This window comes from Lynx rufus, unplaced genomic scaffold (genome assembly GCF_022079265.1).
Source record: "Lynx rufus isolate CCGP_SWC_20201006 ecotype Redwood Valley unplaced genomic scaffold, mLynRuf1.p SCAF_11, whole genome shotgun sequence".
Taxonomy (NCBI): Eukaryota; Metazoa; Chordata; class Mammalia; order Carnivora; family Felidae; genus Lynx; species Lynx rufus.
In genome coordinates this window covers 39,804,759-39,825,814 of record NW_025814825.1, presented here as the reverse complement: position 1 = coordinate 39,825,814, position 21,056 = coordinate 39,804,759, and the positions used below count along the sequence as shown (strand labels likewise).

The following is a 21,056-nucleotide window of genomic DNA, read 5'->3' as shown; positions in this document are numbered from 1 at the left end:
CATCTGAACAAGCAAGAAAAGAAAAACAGGTTATTGTTGATTTTTAAATAGTGTGCCTCTCATTTTTCATAAATTATTCAGCAAATATTCTACATTGAAATTATACCTGAAGAAGTGCCTTTAAATAAAGGCAAAGCTCTTGCTACACACATTCACTAGCACCCAAATCTATGCACACTTTTCATAGAGGTTATGCTAACTAGCTTTCTGACAAAGGGCAAGCTCTTTATATTATGCTTCAGTTACTCTCCTAAAGTAGAAATAACAGCTCTATTACTAGTTTGTTATTGATATAAAATGAGGTTATTTTTTTTAATGCTTATTTAGTTTTGAGAGAGGCAGAGTGGGGGAGGAGCAGAGAGAGAGGGAGACACACAATCCGAAGCAAGGCTCCAGGCTCTGAGCTGTCAGCACAGAGCCCGACATGGGACTTGAACTCAAGAACTGTGAGATCATGACCTGAGCCGAAGTCGGATGCTCAACCAGCTGAGCCACACAGGCGCCCCTAAAATGAGATTATTTATGAAAGTGACAGATAAAGCTAGTGATGAACTTCACCATTTGGGGCCTGCTTACAGGAGAAGCATCTTTCATCACTAGAATCCATTCTCCCTATCTGTGGCCTCAGGTGAAAGAAATAGCTATTTTGCTAACTTCTATAACCTCCCAATTTTTACTATAGGTCTTTGTAAATTGTTAGATGAACGTTACGGTTAAGTCCTTTCTCTATCTGGGAGCAGAGGCACCCAGTAAACATTAGAGATCACTTCTGCCTTTATAAGTCTGGAAACTTTCGTATCCTACTTCCCATGTCTGGAGATTTTCATGCTGTACCATTTTATCGTGTGTCTTTAGTGTCTTGCCCATCTAATGAGTACATAATAAAGAAAAAAAAATGAAAGAAAAAATATTCCCTTTTATATTTGGCTACAGACTGTATTTAGGATAAGAATAAAAGACTCTACCATTACAGAATGGAAATTTTTATTTTACAAACGAAAAAGCAAAATACTGCATTAAATTGACCCTGAAGTCACACTCTGAATTCCTATCTTACAGTTCAATTTTCCCAGTTCATCAATTAATTCCACAAAATAGACTAATTAAACCTTTGTCTGTGGAAGAAGCATAGACCACATTTAACCATGATAATGGAGATGGCTGGCAAGATTAAGCAAAGGAATTGATTGTAGCTCTGTTTGAATTCTTTGTCTTCTTGGAAACAGTCTCTATAGCCATGTGAGATTTAAAGACTGTGACTGTCCTGGCCAGAGAAGAAGGTCAAAGCTGTGTCAGAGAATTAAAAACTACTCTTCTACCTTTATCTTGTGATATCCATGTCTCTCAGAGAGGTCTGGCTAAACCAGAATATTCTTTGCAATAGCATTCAAAGTCCTTACTTGTGCCACATCTGTTACCTTTAGAGAATATTCTGAGCTAGAAAGAGAGGCTCCCATGGCAACAGAGGAATTTCTGCAACAGAAATAATAAAAGGACAGATAATTATATAACTTGTTAAATGAGCCCTCCTACTGGCATTTCATTTTATAGGCTACTTAATGGTTCAAGAAGACAGGAGGTCAAGGGCTTGGATTCTCATATTTCATAATTTTTACAAATTACTTACTTAAAACATCTAGTAGCCAAATCTACCTGACAGTATACTTGATTTTATATCTAGTAATGTAGTTTTGTTTTGTTTTGATTTTTGAGAGAGAAAGCACGAGCAGAGGAGGGGCAGAGAGAGAGAATCCCAAGCAGGACCTGTGCTGTTAGTGCAGAGTCCAAGCTCATGAATCATGAGATCATGACCTGAGCTGAAATCAAGAGTTGGATGCTTAACAACTGAGTCACCTAGGCACCCCTCTAGAAATGTAGTTCTAAGGCTCTTGCTTCTTTTATATCTCATTTTTCCCAATTCTAAACAGAAATAATCAACTACTTAACTATTCAGTTATGTGAATCTTCCAAAGTGTAATAAAAAACTCGCAATAGTTTCAATTTCTTAATAGTGGCATAATTTCAAAATAACTAAAAATAGGGAACAAAGGTGAGGGATGATTGACTAAGAATTAAAGGTAGGAGGGATAAAAGTGACTATGACTCCTCCATCCTTATACCATAGTTATTAACTTCACTAAAGGAAATCACAGTTGAATGCACATACATACATATCTGACTCATTTGAAGCTTAGCTGCTGGATTAGAGTTTATTATTAACTGGTCTAAGTTTAGAAATGACTTAAATATATAAAGATTCATCTAAGTTCAGAAAAGCCTGCTTATATGAGGCAGGATAAAACCATTTGCAGTTGAAAAACTGCAAGAACGAGGTAATACGTATGTATTAATCACAACATTCCATTCATTAATCATACCATCAATAAGGTCTTCTTTACTGGAAGGAAATCAGGAAATTCAAGATTAATCCATCCCTTCTTACATGAATCAAAGAATATATTCTTACCGAAACTTCATTCCTGAATCTCTAGCAGACCGAGCAGAACAGTGAAATTCTGTAGCACCCGAACCCTCAAGGATCCTTTGTAGATTTCTGTCTGTTATGCCACCCCCTGTTGGAAAAATAAGTAATACATTAAGAAGAATAAAATTTTGTATAAAACTTAATGACTAGCAATGACTGCTTACTCTACCTGAAATTCCCATGCCAAAATTTCTCATTGACTTAAGAGTTACTCTCTCCCTACTATGCTAGAATGAGATAAGAAAGGAATGACAAAAGACAGACTATAGACTCTGGAGAACAGTTAACTAATAAGGTCACAGAACCTGTATGGTGGAATCTTATACATCTATTGGTTCATATAATGATGCTATATATTACTGACTTTAAAAAGATTGTTCTAGGGCAAGGAAAAATCTCTACCCCACTCCCTCTCAATTAAAGCAAAATCAAATTAAAACAAAAAGTAAGGATAGGTTTGAGGAAGAAGCTACAAAAGCACAGCCTCAGAGATGTATCTGAAAGACACAAATTCTCTAACCAGTATTCAAAGAGCACATGACTTGGAAATGGGGAAAATGCAAGGTGTTGCAGTTTATTCAATATAATATCAACTTGGTTTTTCACAGAAGCATCTGATTCTACTTTATTAAAACTGTACAATTAAGAACTTTGTAATGACTCATTTGTTTTGTTGAACAATCTCTTAAATATTTGTATACAGATAATCATATTCTGAACTAATACCAGATTAAAAATATAAAATTACTGATCTTTTTATTCTTCTTTCCTAGTATATAGTATGTATTTAATAAAGATTTTTTAATGACTGATAAATTATGTACTTGGTAACTCAAGCTATTCAAGTTGTTGAAGTAACTTGACTTTACACACTCTTTTGGAGTCATCAACTTGTTTTTTCTTAGTGGTACAGTAATATCACTGAGCCCTAAGAAGTTGAAAGAACATAGGCTTATTTTAGACACGTGTAAAGATAAAATGCCATGATGCTTTTAACTTTAAAATACCTAAGGATAAAAAAAGATAACAAATGTGGCAAAATGTTAAATGTAGGAAATGAGTAAATGAGTATTCTTTATGCAATTTTCTACTTTTTTATAATTAATATGAAGAAATTAAGATTATCTTTATATCTCTTTCACTCTGATTCTAGATCCCCTTATTAATTCTTTAAAAATTGTTCACCTCTAATGAGCCAGAATGTACCTAGCTGATTTCATGGTTATCATCAGGAACATATGTCCCAACTGTTCTAGTAAAAGGAAGAATTCGGTGATCAGAGATTTTCAAGAACCAAGAGAGTATTATATTTGTCCAGAGATACCGCCTAAATGTTTGCTTAAACCTTGTTAACAACTAGGACGTTTGGCCCTAACTCAACATAGCAGCATTGAACTTGGTGTGCCTCACCAGAGATGAACATCCATCCACATTCACAAAATTCTATACTACGGAAGATGGAGAAACCCCAATCCCAATCTACTTCCTTATTTGCTACTCTCTGAGCTAATCCCTGCTAGAATGTTCTCCTTATCTGAAGTTTTAAATTCCAGCACACATCTCTCAATCTTAAATTTTTAATCAAATTACTTATTCTCTCTGAATACCATGTATTAATACTTTCTCTCATATCATCCTGCCTCCTTTGTTCTTTCTTCACTGCACTTCAGTGTTATACTAACAAATGGATAGATAATTAAATACCTGGCATTACCACAATCCTGCCTTTTGCCTGAAAAAAGAAAAAAAACACAAATTTTAATATCTTTCTCTCAAATGAGATATAAGGCAGTGAGAACAGAAACATGAGTGAAAGTATATTAAATTTTAAAAACTACCACTAGTGTCTAACTTTCAATAGGTCATCTCTAATTCTTTGGGATCTTGGGTAAGTAAGATGTTCAGCATAGTAACTCTTTCTATTCAGAAAGGTTATTTTATTGTATTGCTTTGAAGACTTGTACTGTGATGAACACAAAGGAGACTATGCTATAAACACTGAATAATCACATCACCTTAAGAAAAGTCATTACTGAAAAATAACATTAATTCTGAGTTTTTGCTACGCAGCGGAATGGAAGTAGTTGAATTTAAACAAGATTTCAGCAGAAAACAGAGCACAGCATAATAGTAAATTACTGGGGGGGAAAAAAAACCCTATTCAAGTCTTGTATCCTCAACTAAATTCCCTAGCTTCTTATATCAGCTAAAAAAAACCCCATGAGTCCATTTAACTGGGTTTTAAGTAATAAAATCAGACTATATGGGTTAATTTCTGATAATTCTGGAAGATAGGTATTGAAGTTTCTTTACCTTTATTCAAACTTTCATTACATTTCCTAAATAAGCTTTAGGGATATACTCAGTATCACTGAAAGTCAAAAGGATATCACCCCAAATGCAAATTTAGCAGAACTACTAGTAGCAGGTAGGTAGTGATGACAGAATAAAAATTACACATTATGTCAAGCTCACTAATTTTCTGAATAAAACCATTTAAATTGTATGGAAAATGAATTTTTTCACATATGTTTCCTGAGAGGAGACTTTAATACCAGACCAGCCAATTCTGCCACTCAAAACAATTCCAAGTCATTTGCCTCAACTGTGCAGCTTATTATATGCACACAAAGTTGGGTATATAATCTTTCTTCTATTGGGTACTAGTGAACTATTAAAAAATTCAATTAAGAACCATAAATAGGGGCCCGTGGGTGGCTCAGTCGGTTAAGCATCCAACTTTTGATTTCAGCTCAGGTGTTGACCTCACAGTTCCTGAGGTGGAGCCCTATGTCGAGTCCCCCTACTCCCTGGACTGCAAGCGAGGAGCCTGCTTGGGATTATCTCTCCTCTCTCTGCCCCTCCCTCCATCCCCCTCTCAAAATAAATAAATAAACTTAAAAAAAAAAAAAAGAACCACGTATAGCTTAGTTTCTTTTTCCATAGAAAAAATGAAACAATTGATTAATATAGTCAATAAATACAATTAATGTTGAGAATACTTAACTTCCATATGTCCAGTTAGGACAAATAAGAAAACAAAACGATTGGCTTAGTGTGGGGAGGGGAAAATGGGGAGTGGAGAAAAAGGGGTAGTGCCATCCAATGTGGGAAGGACAGAAGAGAAAAGGAAAAAGAGGATATGAGAGAACAGAAAAGAGAAACCAAAAGAATGGAGTAAAGTAAAAATTAGCTAACTTCTGTAATAACAAATGTGAAGAAGGGAAGAGAAGCAGAAAGTCTCAAAAGCAATAAAGCATAAAAACAGTAAAAAGGGAAGGTAATAACAGTAGGGAAGATGATAGAGATAATCATGAGCAGAGGGAGAAACAGCCTTCCCTTTACTTTTAAGACAAGTTATACTTTAATGAGCTCTAAGTAACCAGCAGTGTAAAGTTAAGATAAGCATTCAGTACGATTGGTGAGGGTCTTTATGTAATAGCCACAAACTCTAAAACAGCTCCAAAGAGCTAGATATAAGAGTTATCTTGTGAAAAACATTCCAAAAAATTTTTTTGAGAGAGAGGGCACAAGTGAGCGAGGGGCAGAGAGAGACAGAGAGAGAGAGAGAGAGAGACAAAGAGAAAATCCCAGGGGTGGCAGAGAGAGACAGTGAGGGAGAGGGTGAAAGAGAGAGAAGCGGGGCTCACCTGAAGCAGGGCTCGTGCTCACCCAAGTGGGATTTGAACTCACCAACCATGAGATCATGACCTGAGCTGAAGTCAGATGTTCAATTGACTGAGCAACCCAGGCACCCAAAGCATTCCAAATTCTTTTAGTTAAAAAATGATATGCTTGATCTGCACATTGAATGCAATCCCAATCAAAATTGCACCAGCATTCTTCTCAAAGCTAGAACAAACAATCCTAAAATTTGTATGGAACCACAAAAGACCCCAAAGAGCCAAAGTAATGTTGAAAAAGAAAACCAAAGTGGGAGGCATAACAATCCCCAATTTTAGCCTCTACTACAAAGCTGTAATCACCAAGACAGTATGGTATTGGCACAAAAACAGACACATAGACCAATGGAATAGAATAGAGAACCCAGAATTGGACCCACAAATGTATGGTGAACTAATCTTTGACAAAGCAGGAAAGAGTATCCAATGGAAAAAAGACAGTCTCTTTAAGTAAATGGTGCTGGGAGAACTGGACAGCAACATGCAGAAGAATGAAACTAGATCACTTTCTTACACCATACACAAAAATAAACCCAAAATGGATGAAAGACTTAAATGTGAGACAGGAAACCATCAAAACCCTAGAGGAGAAAACAGGCAGCAATTTTCTTTGGCCTCAACCACAGCAATTTCTTACTCAACATGTCTCCAGAGGCAAGGGAATTAAAAGCAAAAATGACCTATTGGGACCTCATCAAGATAAAAAGTTTCTGCACTGCAAAGGAAACAACAAAACTAAAAGGCAACCGATGGAATGGGAAAAGATATTTGCAAATGACATATCAGATAAAGGGTTAATATCCAAAATTTATAAAGAATTTACCAAACTCAACACCCGAAAAACAACCCAGTGAAGAAATGGGCAAAAGACATGAATAGACACTTTTCCAAAGAAGACATCCAGATGAATAGACACTTTTCCAAAGAAGACATCCAGGAAATACAAATCAAAACCACACTGAGATACCACCTCACACCAGTCAGAGTGGCTAATATTAACAACTCAGGAAACAATAGATGCTGGTGCAGATGTGGAGAAACGGGGAACCCTCTTGCACTGTTGGTGGGAATGCAAACTGGTGCAGCCACTCTGGAAAAGTGTGGAGGTTCCTCAAAAAATTAAAAATAGAACTACCCTACGACCCAGCAATAGCACTACTAGGAATTTATCCAAAGGATACAGGAGTGCTGATTCATAGGGGCACATGTACCCCAATGTTTATAGCAGCACTTTGAACAATAGCCAAATTTTGGAAAGAGCCTAAATGTCCATCAACTGATGAATGGATAAAGAAGATGTGGTTTATATATACAATGGAATACTACTTGGCAATGAGAAAGAATGAAATCCCATCATTTGCATCAACATGGATGGAACTGGAGGGTATTATGTTAAATGAAGTCAGTCAGAGAAAGACAGATATCATATGTTTTTCCTCACATGTGGAACTTGAGAAACTTAACAGAAGACCATGCGGGAAGGTCAGGGGAAAAAAATTGTTACCAACAGAGAGGGAGGGAGGCAAACCAGAAGAGACTCTTAAATACAGAGAACAAACCGAGGGTTGATGCTGGGCTGGGGTAGGGGAGAGGGGAAAATGGGTGATGGGCATTGAGGAGGGTACTTGTTGGGATGAGTACTGGATGCTGTATGTAAGCAATGAATCATGGGAATCTACCCCCCGAACCAAGAGCACACTGTACACACTGCATGGTAGCCAATTTGTCAATAAATTATATATTTTTAAAAATATTAAAAAGAAAAAAAATGATATGCTAGAGGTGTCTGGGCGACTCAGCCAGTTAAGTGTCCGACTCTTGATTTTGGCTCAGGACATGATCTCATGGTTCATGAGATTGAGCCCTGCCTCAGGCTCCATGTGGTCAGTGGAGCCTGCTTGGGATCCTCTTTCCCTCTCTCTCTGCCCCTCCCCTGCTCGCACTGTCTCTCTCTCTGTTTCTCAAAATAAATAAATAAACTTAAAAAATTATATGCTGGTGCAGAAAGGGAAACAGAGACTGTTAAATTAGTTAATGACAATACGATAAGGTGCAAAAAAAAATCTCTTTTGCAGATATGAGTCAACAACAACTTGTGCTCTATAATGAGGAAATTAGAACCCCCCAGACTAGTATTTAAGTATCAGGGCCTCAGTAAAATAATCAAAAGTGACCTCCAAGTCCAGCTTCTGGCATATATGTCACTGAAAAAGCATATAATTTTTTATGACATCTGAATTATATGTCATTTTGGAAAGACAGCTCCAAAGTTACCAAAAAAGCTTATATGTATACATACTGTGAAATCTGTAGACTGACATTTTGTAGACTTTTCAGAGAACTTCCTTCTGACCAACTTTTTTTTTTTAATTTTTGATTTTAGAGAGAAAGAGCACGTGAGCAGAGGAGAGGGGCAGAAGGAGAGAGAGAAAATCCCTAGCAGGCCCAATGCTCAGCATAGAGCCCAACCTGGGGCTGAATCCCATGGCCCTGGGATCATGACCTGAACCAAAATCAAGAGTTGGATGCTAAAATGATTGAGGCACCCAGGCACCCCCTCTTCTGATAAATTTTTTAAACCCTGATCAAATTGATCTATCATGAAAGTGTTTATCAATGTCACTTTACTAACTCATCCATCTATCTAACAAATACTTATTAAGTGCCTACCATGTTATCAGGCACTGTTCTGGATATAGAGAATATTATGGTTGAAATGACCCAGCATATGCCACTGTGGCATAAAAATCATTTTGAGTTGAAAGCATTTGAGTTCCTGAAATTCCTTATCTGCCCTAAAAGCAGAGCCTCCCAAAAGAATTCAAAAAGAACTCAATGGTCAAAATTCCCCTCTGAGAGCAATTCATCAGCACCATACCTAAACAAGACATTGTCATTAAACTTTCGTATCTTCAATCTATTCTCAATAGGGTCCACCTATTTATCTTTCCAAAAAGTCTTTCCTCCCACCCCACAAATGCTTTTCCTCCTTCCACTTCTAAATTCCTAAGTGCCCCTCCCTCTACCTCCTCTTCACCTATTAAGATGGTATGTAAGACCCAAATTCTAAGCACCTCCTTTAGTCACATTTCTTTGTGAACTCCAATATATATACATAAGTGATTAAAATCTTTTTTCCTCCTGCTAATCTGTGTTTTGTCAGTTTAATTCACAGACCCTCAAACATAAAACCTAAGAAAGCAGAGAAATAGTTTTTCCTCCCTGACACAGTAAACAAGATAATGTTCCTACTCTTGTGGAGCTTTCGTGTTCAAGGAAGAGAGACAACATATAGGTATATTTATGTAATAAAATTTCAGGTAGCTGTAAGTACAATGAAAAAACCATAAAGCAAGGTAATGAAACAGAATAAAAGGGGGATGGGGCTATCGCACAGAATTTAATAATTGTTAAGAGAAATAAGTGGAACAAGGCCATTTAGTATTCTCAAATGTGCAAAAGCATCCATAAACAAAATGTTTACTATCTAGAAAGCTGAAACGATTCTAGGAAAAAAAGTCATTTAAAAAAATGTTTATTTTTGAGAGAGAAAGAGAGAGCGGGAGTGGGGCAGAGAGAGAGAGGGAGACAGTGGATCTAAAGCAGGCTCTGCACTGATAGCAGAGAGCCTGATGCAGGGCTTGAACTTACAAACCATGAGATCAGGACCCCAGCTGAAGTCAGATGTTTAACCGACTGTGTCACCCAGTCACCCCCCCCAAAAAAGTCACGTTTAACTGTTTCTTCCAAGTGAAAGCTTTTCAAAACATGGACAAATTAAATGAATTCTGCCACTTCGGGGAGGGGGGTTTCCATAAGATTACTGAGAACTGTATGCTTACCTAAAGCTATCAAAGTGATTTAACAACATAAAGCACTTACTAAGTATCAGACTTTGTGCTATTATCTGAAGTAATCCACAACTATTCTAGGAGGTAGGAGGTAGGTGCTATTAAAATTCTAATGTTGTAGATGAAGAAACTGAAGTTTAGAATGGTTAGGTAGTTTGCCCAGGCTTACTGTTAATAAATGGCAAAGCTAGGATTTAAACACAGACTTTCTAATCCCCAAACCTAGGCTTTAACCAGTATATTATACTGCTAGATAACTGCTTCAAAAAGTAAAGTTAGCGTTATCTCACTTATATGTGAAATCTAAAAAAAAGTCCAATACATAGAAACAGAGAGTAGAACATTGCTATCTAGTGAGGAGGTGGGGAAAACAGGGAGATGCTGGTCAAAGGGTACAAAGTTGCAATTATGCAGGATGAGCAAATCTACAGATCAAATGCACAATAAGACTACAGTGAATACTTCACTGAATTCTAAAAATTTGCTAAGAGAGTAATATTTCAGGTGCTCTCACCACACACACACACACACACACAATGTAACTAGATGAGATGCATATGTTAATTAGCTTGACTGTAACTATTTCACTATATATATTAATATTGAAATATCATGTGTACCCTAAATACATGGAATTTTTCTTTTATAAAAAAGAAGTAAAGTTAGCGTATGAGAATATTTAACTCCATGCTTCCTGCCAACCAATGATTAAACTACAAATTACATTCGCAACACAGTGATAATGAAATGCAAGACATGACTATGGCAATTATATCTACATTATTCTCTACTCCACAGTGAGAAAAAATTTAAAAATTCTTCTATTTTAAAACCCTTCAGACTTTCCCACTGCCCCAACGATAAAATACACACTCCTCAACAGTTTTCAAGGCTCTGGACAGCATTCTTCTCTTTACATCCAATATTCTGGTTTCTTCAATATCTTAGTAAGTTATTCTTTCCTGGTCTTTGTATACACTATTTCTTCTGCATGAAGCATTCACCTATTCCCCTTACCTCCTTTTACACAGATAACTTGTAATCATTGCTCAAATGAATGTGTGTGTGACTCTTCTTCTGGGAGCTAACTACTGCCAACTCCATGCCCAAAACTGGGGTTAATTCCTCTCAAATGTGCCCCTTTGTACCTTTAAAAATTAAAAAAAAAAAAAAAAAAAAAAAAGAGCGGGTGGGCACCTGGGTGACTCAGTCAGTCAAATGTCTGCTTCTTAAATTTTTTTTTTTAATATTTATTTGAGAGAGAGAGAGAGAGAGAGTCAGAGACAGAGACAGAGTGCAAGCGGGGGAGGGGCAGAGAGAGAGGGAGACACAGAATCCGAAGCGGGCTCCAGGCTCCGAGCTGTCAAAACAGAGCCTGATGTGGGGCTCAAACCCACCACCTGTGAGATCATGACTTGGGCCAAAGTCAGAAGCTTACTTGACTGAGCCACTCAGGCACCCCCAAATGTCTGACTCTTGATTTCAGCTTAGGTCATGATCTCACAGTTGTGAGATTGAAGTTGGGCATGGAGCCTGCTTAAGATTCTCTCTCTCCCTCTCCCTCTGCCCACTCCCTGCTCTGCGCATGCTCTTTCCCTCTCTCAAAAAAAATATTATTTTTTTAAGTAAACTCTACCCCCAACGTGGGGCTTGAACTCACTATCCCGATTGAGTGGCATGCTCTACTGAGCCAGCCAGGTGCCACTTAGTACCTTTTTTTATAGCACTCTATTACAATTTCTTGTTCTATTAAAAGTGCCTGTTGTGCCACAAACTCCAAGGGCAGTGACTACACACACACAAACACAGGTCACCACCACAGTACAAATGCCCTGCAGTTAATATATACTTAATAAATACTTGTAAAATCAGTAAGTTCCAGACTAGCAAAGTCACATCAGATCCTTAGATGAAATTTCTGAAAATTATTTTCATGGCTATAAGAAAGTGAACATAATTAGATTTCTATACAGAACACCAAAAAAATATTAGTAACAGGAGAAGTAATAATAATAAACTAACATGTAGTAAGATCTATTATATGTCAAACACTATGCTAAGGCTCTTACATATCTTCTCTCTACCAATCATCAGAACAACCCTATAAAGGAAGTATTAAACTTTTCTCAATTGCACACATAAAGGAACAGAGGATGAATAATCTACTCAACATTACAAATCAAATAAGTATCTGAGTCTTAAATCCAGAACTCTCTTGTCTCAAAGTCCATACTCACTAACTCAAAATGGCTCTGGACTGGTGTCAGAAAAAGACATACCACAATTACAAATTTGCCTGCTCTACAAATGATGCTAACTCATCATGGAAATTCATACAAGAGTAAAACATATTTCCTCCTATCCTGATAGATAGGGAGAGGTGAAAGAAGAATATAATTTTAGGTTTAGAATTCATTTCCACGTGATAATTATTTCAAATTTTTTATGGGATCCCCTGAGTATACATAGGCTGATGGTGAGATGATGTGGCTTAAAACAATGTAATGCTAATGGCAGAGAAAAGATAAAATTGGCTGTGGTTATCCAAGTTAGATCAAAACCTTAAGCACTGGTTACAATTTGACTTCAAAAGTCTTAAACACTAAAATGCTCATGTGAAAGAAATAAGAATTATATAAATATATTTCTGCCTGCTTGCTTTTCTGTACAGGGTAATCATTAAGTCAGTAATAGCTTCATAACCTAGCTGAACAACAGAACATCAGGAGCAAGCACAACAGAGTTAGGAAGAAAGGAAACAAACTGTGTGTACCTGATCTATGAGTCGCTTTATTAGGGGTAGCCCTTCTAGTGCCGAACTGTCACATCCACTGGTCAATACTCGTTCAAATCCCAGGGTTAAGAGGGTCTCTAGAGCTGCCACTGGATCATGAACCATGTCAAAGGCTGAAATAAATAAAACTGATTTGAATTTTGAACACATATCCTCTAATATAGTGCTTTCCAAAATGTAGTATACACACAGAGGTGTGCTGGACCTAGCCTGTATTGGCAAGCCAGAGCCAACTGTTAAATATTCAGGAGTTCTGCAAGCATGATTATTATCCACGGACAGCCTGAAGTCAGTCAAGGTGGGAGAATTTAAACCACAGAACTCAACAAATACTATGTACCAGGGCTCTCTTCATCCAAGAACTAGTTTACCAGCACACCACATAGTCTGCATACCATCATGGTACGCGTGAACATTTTAGATGGTACCCACCTGAACAGATTTATTTACTTAAACACAGATTAAGAGCGAAACATTTCCATTTTTCATGAGGTATAAAAGTTTCTCTTTAAATTCACTTAAGGGGCGCCTGGGTGGCTCAGTCGGTTAAGCATCTGACTTCAGCTCAGGTCAAGATCTCACCGTTTTGAGTTTGAGCCCTGCTTTGGGCTCTGTGCTGACAGCTTAGAGCCTGAAGCCTGCTTCAGATTCTGTGTCTCCCTCTCTCTCTGCCACCCCCCGCATTTGCACTCTGTCTCAAAAATAAATAAACATTAAAAAAATTTTTTTAATGCACTTAAGATTTTATTTAATGAAAATTATTACATACATTTGCACAGGTAGCACTCAAATCACTCTAAATGTGATAGGCAAGTGACTCAAATTTGGAAAACTGCTCTAAGGCTTCAGACAAACTGGACAAACCTCACTTGAGACAAATATTACACTATTTCCTAAAAAGGCCTTGGTTCACATTCTCATTATTAATATTTTGTACTATTCCATTTACTCCAAATACTTATGGCTCATAGTACAACAATTGTTCACAACAGACTATATAAACTTGTAATTCCATTCTACTTTCTAAGAGACTTCTCTCCTCCTCAGGGAGGAAAGTGGCACTAGGAACCTCAAAAATAAAAACTTCTGCTTTGGTTCTCAGCACTGTTACATGATTTGGAAGTTCTAATCCATGGCAGATTAAGGTTAGACCCCTTTACATTACCCGTTAGTGTATGCAGGTAGCTAAATGTACCACAGAGGTTTTTCCTTTTTTTGTAGCAGCGCCTCACCAGTGATTACACTATCATACTATCTCATTAAATGCATGAGTGAAAACAATGTAGAACTTACAACAATGCAAAATTTTGAAAATATAAAAATATTTTTGTTAAATGTATTGAAGGAAAAGAAATTTGAAATGATTTTCTTAGTTTAAGAAGAGAAAAATACATTCTATATGACACATGTACTTTTTAAATTATTTAGCATGTCAAATTTTAAACTATATATTTTTCAGATAAATGTTTACTGATTAAAATTACTTTTCATATTTACAAACTTTTTTTGGCTACTCTCAAGGTGCTGGATTTTAAACATTCTAACATCTTTTAGTTATTGCTAGTTTATGAGAAGCATTGCTAAACAGCAAGTCAAGAAAACAGTTTTCTGGTGGTATAATCCATTTCAAAAAGCAACAAGAACAACAAATGCTTTATCTCTAATTTCTGTAAATAGATGCAAATGACAGAGCCCACTCTTATCCTAATCTTCAAATGCTTACTCAAAACGGCAGAAAAACATTCAACAATTTCTCATGCATACATATATCATCAAGTAAAAAAAAAGTTTTGACTGGAGACTTCTTTCTTTTCACATATAAAGGAGCGCCCTCTGCAGGCAAAATTGACTTGTTCCGTTTTACTGAGGTTTAACAAAAGTGTACGGAAATTAGGACTACCTGATTTATAGATAAGAAGTATTTTTTATATGAAACTATCAGATAATTTTAGAAACCATTCTTATGTAGACAAGCTATCAATAATGCACTTTTGTACATAACAGTGAGCATCTGTTCATTGACTATCCAGCATCTATTTCTTCTTTCCTCCTTCCTAATAGTAACCAATTCTTATGCAGATATCCACCCCTTTCCCCACCTCTGCCCATGAATCTTATATTCATCTGGGAAAGCTGGTCACATCACTAGTTCCTAGAATGGTCTTGTCTGGCTTAAGCCAGGCAGTACATTTCATTTCACTGGCCACAGCACTTTATTCTTTTTTTTTTTAATATTTTTTTTTAACATTCATTTTTGAGACACAGAGAGACAGAGCATGAACGGGGGAGGGGCAGAGAGAGAGGGAGACACAGAATCAGAAGCAGACTCCAGGCTCCGAGCCATCAGCCCAGAGCCCAACGCGGGGCTCGAACTCACGGACTGTGAGATCGTGACCTGAGCTGAAGTTGGACACTTAACCGACTGGGCCACCCAGGCGCCCCACAGCACTTTATTCTTTTGGGAGTTGCACATGATCTAAGGCATCTAATAAAAAATGAATCTCAGGATTCTTGCTTGGAATGCTGTGACAAGTACATATACTTGTAGACAATTCCCACTCTCTCCCTCTATTATATCCCACCACACCAGCATTTACTTTTAACAAGTTTTCATAACTAAGTTTCAAATTGTGCATCTCTAAATTTATAACAGTTATAAAGAAACCAACTGGTAACACTGTAACACTTTATGTGTTCCATAAAGAAGTTATGGCATTTGGTAAAATTAGAAAACTGACACCGTTCAAAAGAACTTCTAAAATGGAAATGACTCACCTCGGTGGAAAGTGACTGGCAGAGGACGGCATATAGCTACAAAAATAAAGTCAAATAACAATATAAATGAAGAGATCGTCACTGGTTGGTGTATATAGAATTTTCCATGTTAGATGGGACTTTTTTATTTTATACTGTCCTCTCCTAAGAAGCAAAGACAGTGAACTAAGATAATAAAATGGCAGCCTTCCAAATTCAGAATTCTTATGTTTCCATTAATCTCTGATTTTCATTAAAAGAAAAAAATGGTCATCCATTCTTTAGCCAGACTAAATAAAAATTATGCGATCTGGTTATTTATAAAGGCAGCATTACATCTATTACTTTTATCCCTCTGAGAATCTTCAAGAAATACTTTGGCCTAGAATTGTAAGTAGTATGCTTCTGTCCTCTACACATCTCCCCATCTTCAACAACTGCAATAGCCTTTGAAGTGTTTTGGTGCAGTGATTAAAGGAATCAAGGCAAACTTCCCTTAAACCTTCCAGGAACAGCAGCAGAACTTGATCTATAACAACTGAGGAGTCAGTAGGACTAGAACATATACCTAGATCTGCCCCAGACATCTAGATAACTGTTTAAAATAGGTCAGTATAAGTGCCTGCAGGTGTGACTGAAAAGTCAGTTTTGCAATTGCATTGTTTTTTTTTTTTACTTGCAGTGACACACAATGTTATGTTAGTTTCAATATCAGAAGTATTCAACGCAATCATCATTAGAGGCTTTTTGGTCTCAGATACAAATTCTTACCCACAAGGGACATGCACAACTCTTTGTCAATGTGTCCATCTTCAGTCAATGCTCCAAATACCAAACCATCAGCACCATAAAGCTTGGCAAGACGAATGTCAGCCTTCATCACCTCAACTTCACGATCTGAATATAAAAAGTCACCTCCACGCGGCCGAATCATCACAAAAACTGGAATCTGGACACACTGCTTCACTACTTGAAGGACACCTAAAAGAATATAGAGAGCAGACTAATTAAAATTCAAATGTGAACTAACATCTCTAGGAAGTCAATAAAATTTATTAGCTCTTGTGTATCACTTCTATAAGAAAAGGAAGCAATGACTGAGGCAACCAGAGATAGATCTAAAGGGAATGACAACCCTAAATTAAAAAATGTGCATATAATGGAAGTTAAATAAGAAAACCAAGGGTAAAAAAGAGCAATTTAGAAAACAGAAAAATTTACTGAATTTTTAAAAGCACTTGTCAATTGACTAAAGAAAAATCATTTTGCTGGTATGTAACATTGGAAAGTGAAGTAACAGGCTCAATATTCTGCCAGTGTATTCCATAAAATCCAATGTTTCCTTTCTAATTGATTACAGCTCTGTTTAGAACCTACTATAGAGATGTTTACATAGTTCTAAAGTTTATGATCCTTTAGGAACAAAGAAATTAATTAAAGCCTTTTTTTTAAAGAGTTATGTAAAAGGAAGCAAAGTTCTACTTATTTGTGATTTTATATAGAGATCTATGAACAAAACACCTAAATATGACACAATTCATGACTAATTCAGAAACCTCAATAGTATATATCTTCCATGACTGGTGTTAGTTATATCTCGATAAACCCATCTTAAGCTGAAAAGATCTTAAATCCAAATGCCTTCATTACACCTAACCTACTGAACATCATAGCTTAGCCTAGCTTACCATAAACACACTCACAACACTTATATTAGCCTACTGTTGGGCAAAATCATCCAATAGAAAGCCTATTTTATAATACAGTGTTGAATATCTCATGTAATTTATTGAATACAGTACTGAAAGTGAAAAACAGAATGGTTACATAGGTACAGAATGGTTTAAGTCTATTGGCTGTTTACCCTCGTGATCGCATGGCTGACTGGGAGCTGTGGCTGCCCAGCATCATATGAGAGTACCATACCACAAATGGCTAGCCTAGGAAAAGTTCAGAATTCAAAGTACAGTTTCTACTGAATGCATATTACTTTCACACCACTGCAAACTCAAAAAATCATAAGCCAAACCATCATCTGTTGGGAACCGTTTGTATAATTTCTGTGACAAGCACCATTGTGTTTATGAACTTACTTCTTTGTCCTTGCTAAAAGATCCCCAATTTTGCATGGAATAGCAATATGCCCAGCACCAAGCAATGAATCATGATTACGATTGCAAAGAACAGATTGCATTCAAATTTAGAGATGGTCTGAAGATTTCACAGAATGGCCAGGGAATGCCCTCCCTTAGTGAGAAGATTCCAAAGGTTTACAGCACATATAAACCCTTATACTAAATAATGCTATCATCAACCTCAGAGTAACATAGAAGAGTCAAAAATTCATACAGGGACTTCTGCTTTTGACCAAGACAGAGTAACAGGAACTGGATTTATTTTCCTACCTATAATAACCAAAAAACACATATGCATATGAAAAATATATGAAACAATGGTTTGAAAGACACTGTATGTCAAGCAACAAAGAACAATGATGCCTGAAAGATGGGAAACAAACGAGATAAGCTCTTTATTTGATCCAAATTATTACCTTGAGGGTTTTCTAGGCTGCAGTATAGAAAGGGGGAACCCAGGTGGAGGTCAGAGAATTCTCTGAGTTGAAGAGACAAAACTGAGAGTCCAGGGAGACCAAATGACTAGAGTTCACAGGAGAAAGTACCAGTGAGAAGAGAAAGAGAAATCTGGAGATTTGAAGAGAATCCCCTTCTAATATTCAGCTCAGTAGTGATGAGTGCATATATGCAAGGAAACCATACAAGGGCCAGGGGAAAAAAATCCACTGAAAAGAATTAGAAAGAAATAGTGCCTGTCATTCACACCTGGTGCACCAAAAATAACACCTATTCCCAAAAGGCATATAGGAAAAGTTGAAGATTCGTGGGGCACTGGATAGAGAACACAGAAGGTTCTTGCTTTTGGTAGTGGGGAATAGTTAACTCTAGACTGACCACTGCTCCAGACCTGCTTAACAAACTTTAAAGCCAGGACCCAAAAAGAATAAACTGTTTCCAAATAACGTAACTGCTTGAGAATGTTTATAGGAATGCAAACATATCCAGGACCCAACAAAATAAAATTAATGTCTGGAAGCCAATAAAAAATTATCAGGCAGGAACACAAGATGCATCATGAGATGATAAACCAATCAAATGAAACCAACCTAGAACTCGTACAGATGTTAGAATTAGCAGCCAAGTCATTAAAACAGCTACTATAACTTTACTCCAAATGTTCAAAAGAGTTCAGAAACAACACACTTGATATAATAGCCTCAAATTAAACTTCTAGAAACGAAAACTATAATGTGTGAGATGAAAAACACACAGTGTGGGATTAATGTCAGATTAGACATTGCAGGGAAAAGATTAGTAAACTTGAAAACAAACCAATACGATCTATGCAAAATGAAACACAGAGAAAAAGGAGATTAAAAAAAAAAGAGAGGGGCGCCTGGGTGGCTCAGTTGGTTAAACGCCTGACTTTGGCTCAGGTCATGATCTCACGGTTCAGGAGTTCAAGCCCCATGTCAGGCTCTTTGCTGACAGCCTGCTTCTGATTCTGTGTCTCCCTCTCTCTCTGCTCCTCTCCCACTCACGCTTTCTCTCTGTCTCAAAAAAACAAAACAAAACAAAACAAACCCAACATAGTTCATCAGTGAGTTGTGGGACAACTTCAAGCAGCCTAAAACAAGTATGTGACATCTTTGAAGGAGGGGGTAGAGTATATTGAATGCTGAAAATTTTCTAAATGTGATGAAAACTATAAATGCACAGGTCCAAGAAACATGAAGAAAACTATAGTCAGGTACATTGTTATCACATTGCTGAAATCCAGAAATAAAAAAAAAAATTTAAAGCAACCACAAAAAAGAGACATTATACAAAAAATCAAAAGCAAAAGCAAAACCAAAACCAAACAAACAAACAAAAAACCACCACCAAAAATCCACAAGGTATGGATGATAGCAGATTTCATACGAAAGACAACACCAGCAAGAAGACAGTGGAGAAATATCTTTAAAGTACTGAAAGAAAAAAAAAACAAACCCGTCAACCTAGAATTCTACACCCAGCAAAAATATCTTTCAAAAATGGAGAAAGATGTTTTGAGACATACAAAAGCTGAAAGAATTCATCACCAGCATACTTGTAATACAAAAAATTGTTAAAACAATTACTTCAGACCGAAAGAGAATGAGATCAGATGGAAACACAGACCTACACAAAAGAATGAAGAACACCAGAAATAGTAACTACACTGATTGTTTTCTCTTTTACTCTCTTTAAGAGATAATTGAATTTTTAAACAAAAAGTAGTGTGGAGTGTATGTATTTTTAACATAGATAGAAGATAGCAGTAAGAGAGATGTATGACAACAGCAAAAAGACCAGGAGGGAAGAAATGAAGACAAAAGTCAATATGCTAAGGATGCCAGGATGGAAAGAGAAAAGAAAAAAAAAAAACCCTGGCCCTTGATATTACTGCAGAGCAACTAAACCAATATTAACAGTAACTACCTATCTCTCAACTTTTTGATGTACTGTATGAGGATCACATCTTTGATAGATTTATTCATAAGCATAAGCATTTCTAACTGATACAATATCCACAGCATAGTTAACACATTAGTAACATTAGTAAAAGATCTCAATAAAACATATTACCCATTGTCTCCGGGCTCTATAAACTCCTCCTAGAAAATATGAAAACCAGACACTTACCCATGCTGGGTGTGGTTCCTCCTTCCAGTAAGCCAGAACATAATTCAATCCGACCAGCACCTATGATAATAATAATAAAAAAAGCATTGCTCAATATAATAAATTTTTAAAAATTAAAAATTAAGAACAGTTTTAAGAAACATTCCTCAAAAATTATCGTTCGAAAAAAACATTTATGTAACAGTAAACTTAACACTTTTTTCTAAAATATAGCAAAGATTCTTAGAAACTGAGAGAAATCATATTATAAAACCAGAATAACACTCTATTTTTAATCCCAACTATATTCTGCAACCCATATTGTGTTACTGATAGTCAAATTTAAGAGTTAATTCAAGTTAAGCTAGATCTCCTGAAAATTTGTATTAGAAGGTTGCCTCTCCATGAATAGGGATGTAACTTACAATAATAAGTTTCTGGACTGATCACAGTGGAACACTGACTCTTCATTGATATTAACAATCTTTTTGAAGAGTGTCTAAGCTTTAAAAAAGTATAAGATAATTTTAAGTAGCTTAAATCAAGATAATTTCAAGAATAAGAGAATGCCGAAAGCAAATCAACTATCAGACTACAGCATCATGTCAAAAGAGTCTCAGGATCCAGCTTGAAAAGGCTCATACCAGCCAAACAGGGGACACTTTGAGCATCAGTAAGAATAACCATAATGGAGTAAAACACATCAATATGTCTAAATCTAGATTCATATTGATAAAACAATTCATTGGGGGATAGAAAATAAACTCA

General features: G+C 36.5%; 1 protein-coding gene across 1 annotated transcript in view; it reads right to left on the bottom strand.

The window, feature by feature from the left end:
* Positions 1-507: 507 nt before the first annotated feature.
* CUTC (cutC copper transporter) overlaps positions 508-21,056 on the bottom strand; it is a 25,713-nt gene continuing 5,164 nt past the window's right edge. Inside the window, exons 3-9 of the mRNA XM_047073292.1 lie at positions 20,310-20,369; positions 16,339-16,548; positions 15,589-15,624; positions 12,793-12,926; positions 4,190-4,217; positions 2,468-2,573; positions 508-1,473 (exon numbers count right to left, since the gene is read on the bottom strand). Coding sequence (XP_046929248.1) covers positions 1,359-1,473; positions 2,468-2,573; positions 4,190-4,217; positions 12,793-12,926; positions 15,589-15,624; positions 16,339-16,548; positions 20,310-20,369 — 689 coding nt within the window. The 3' untranslated portion in view covers positions 508-1,358. The remainder of the gene's footprint in view (positions 1,474-2,467; positions 2,574-4,189; positions 4,218-12,792; positions 12,927-15,588; positions 15,625-16,338; positions 16,549-20,309; positions 20,370-21,056) is intronic.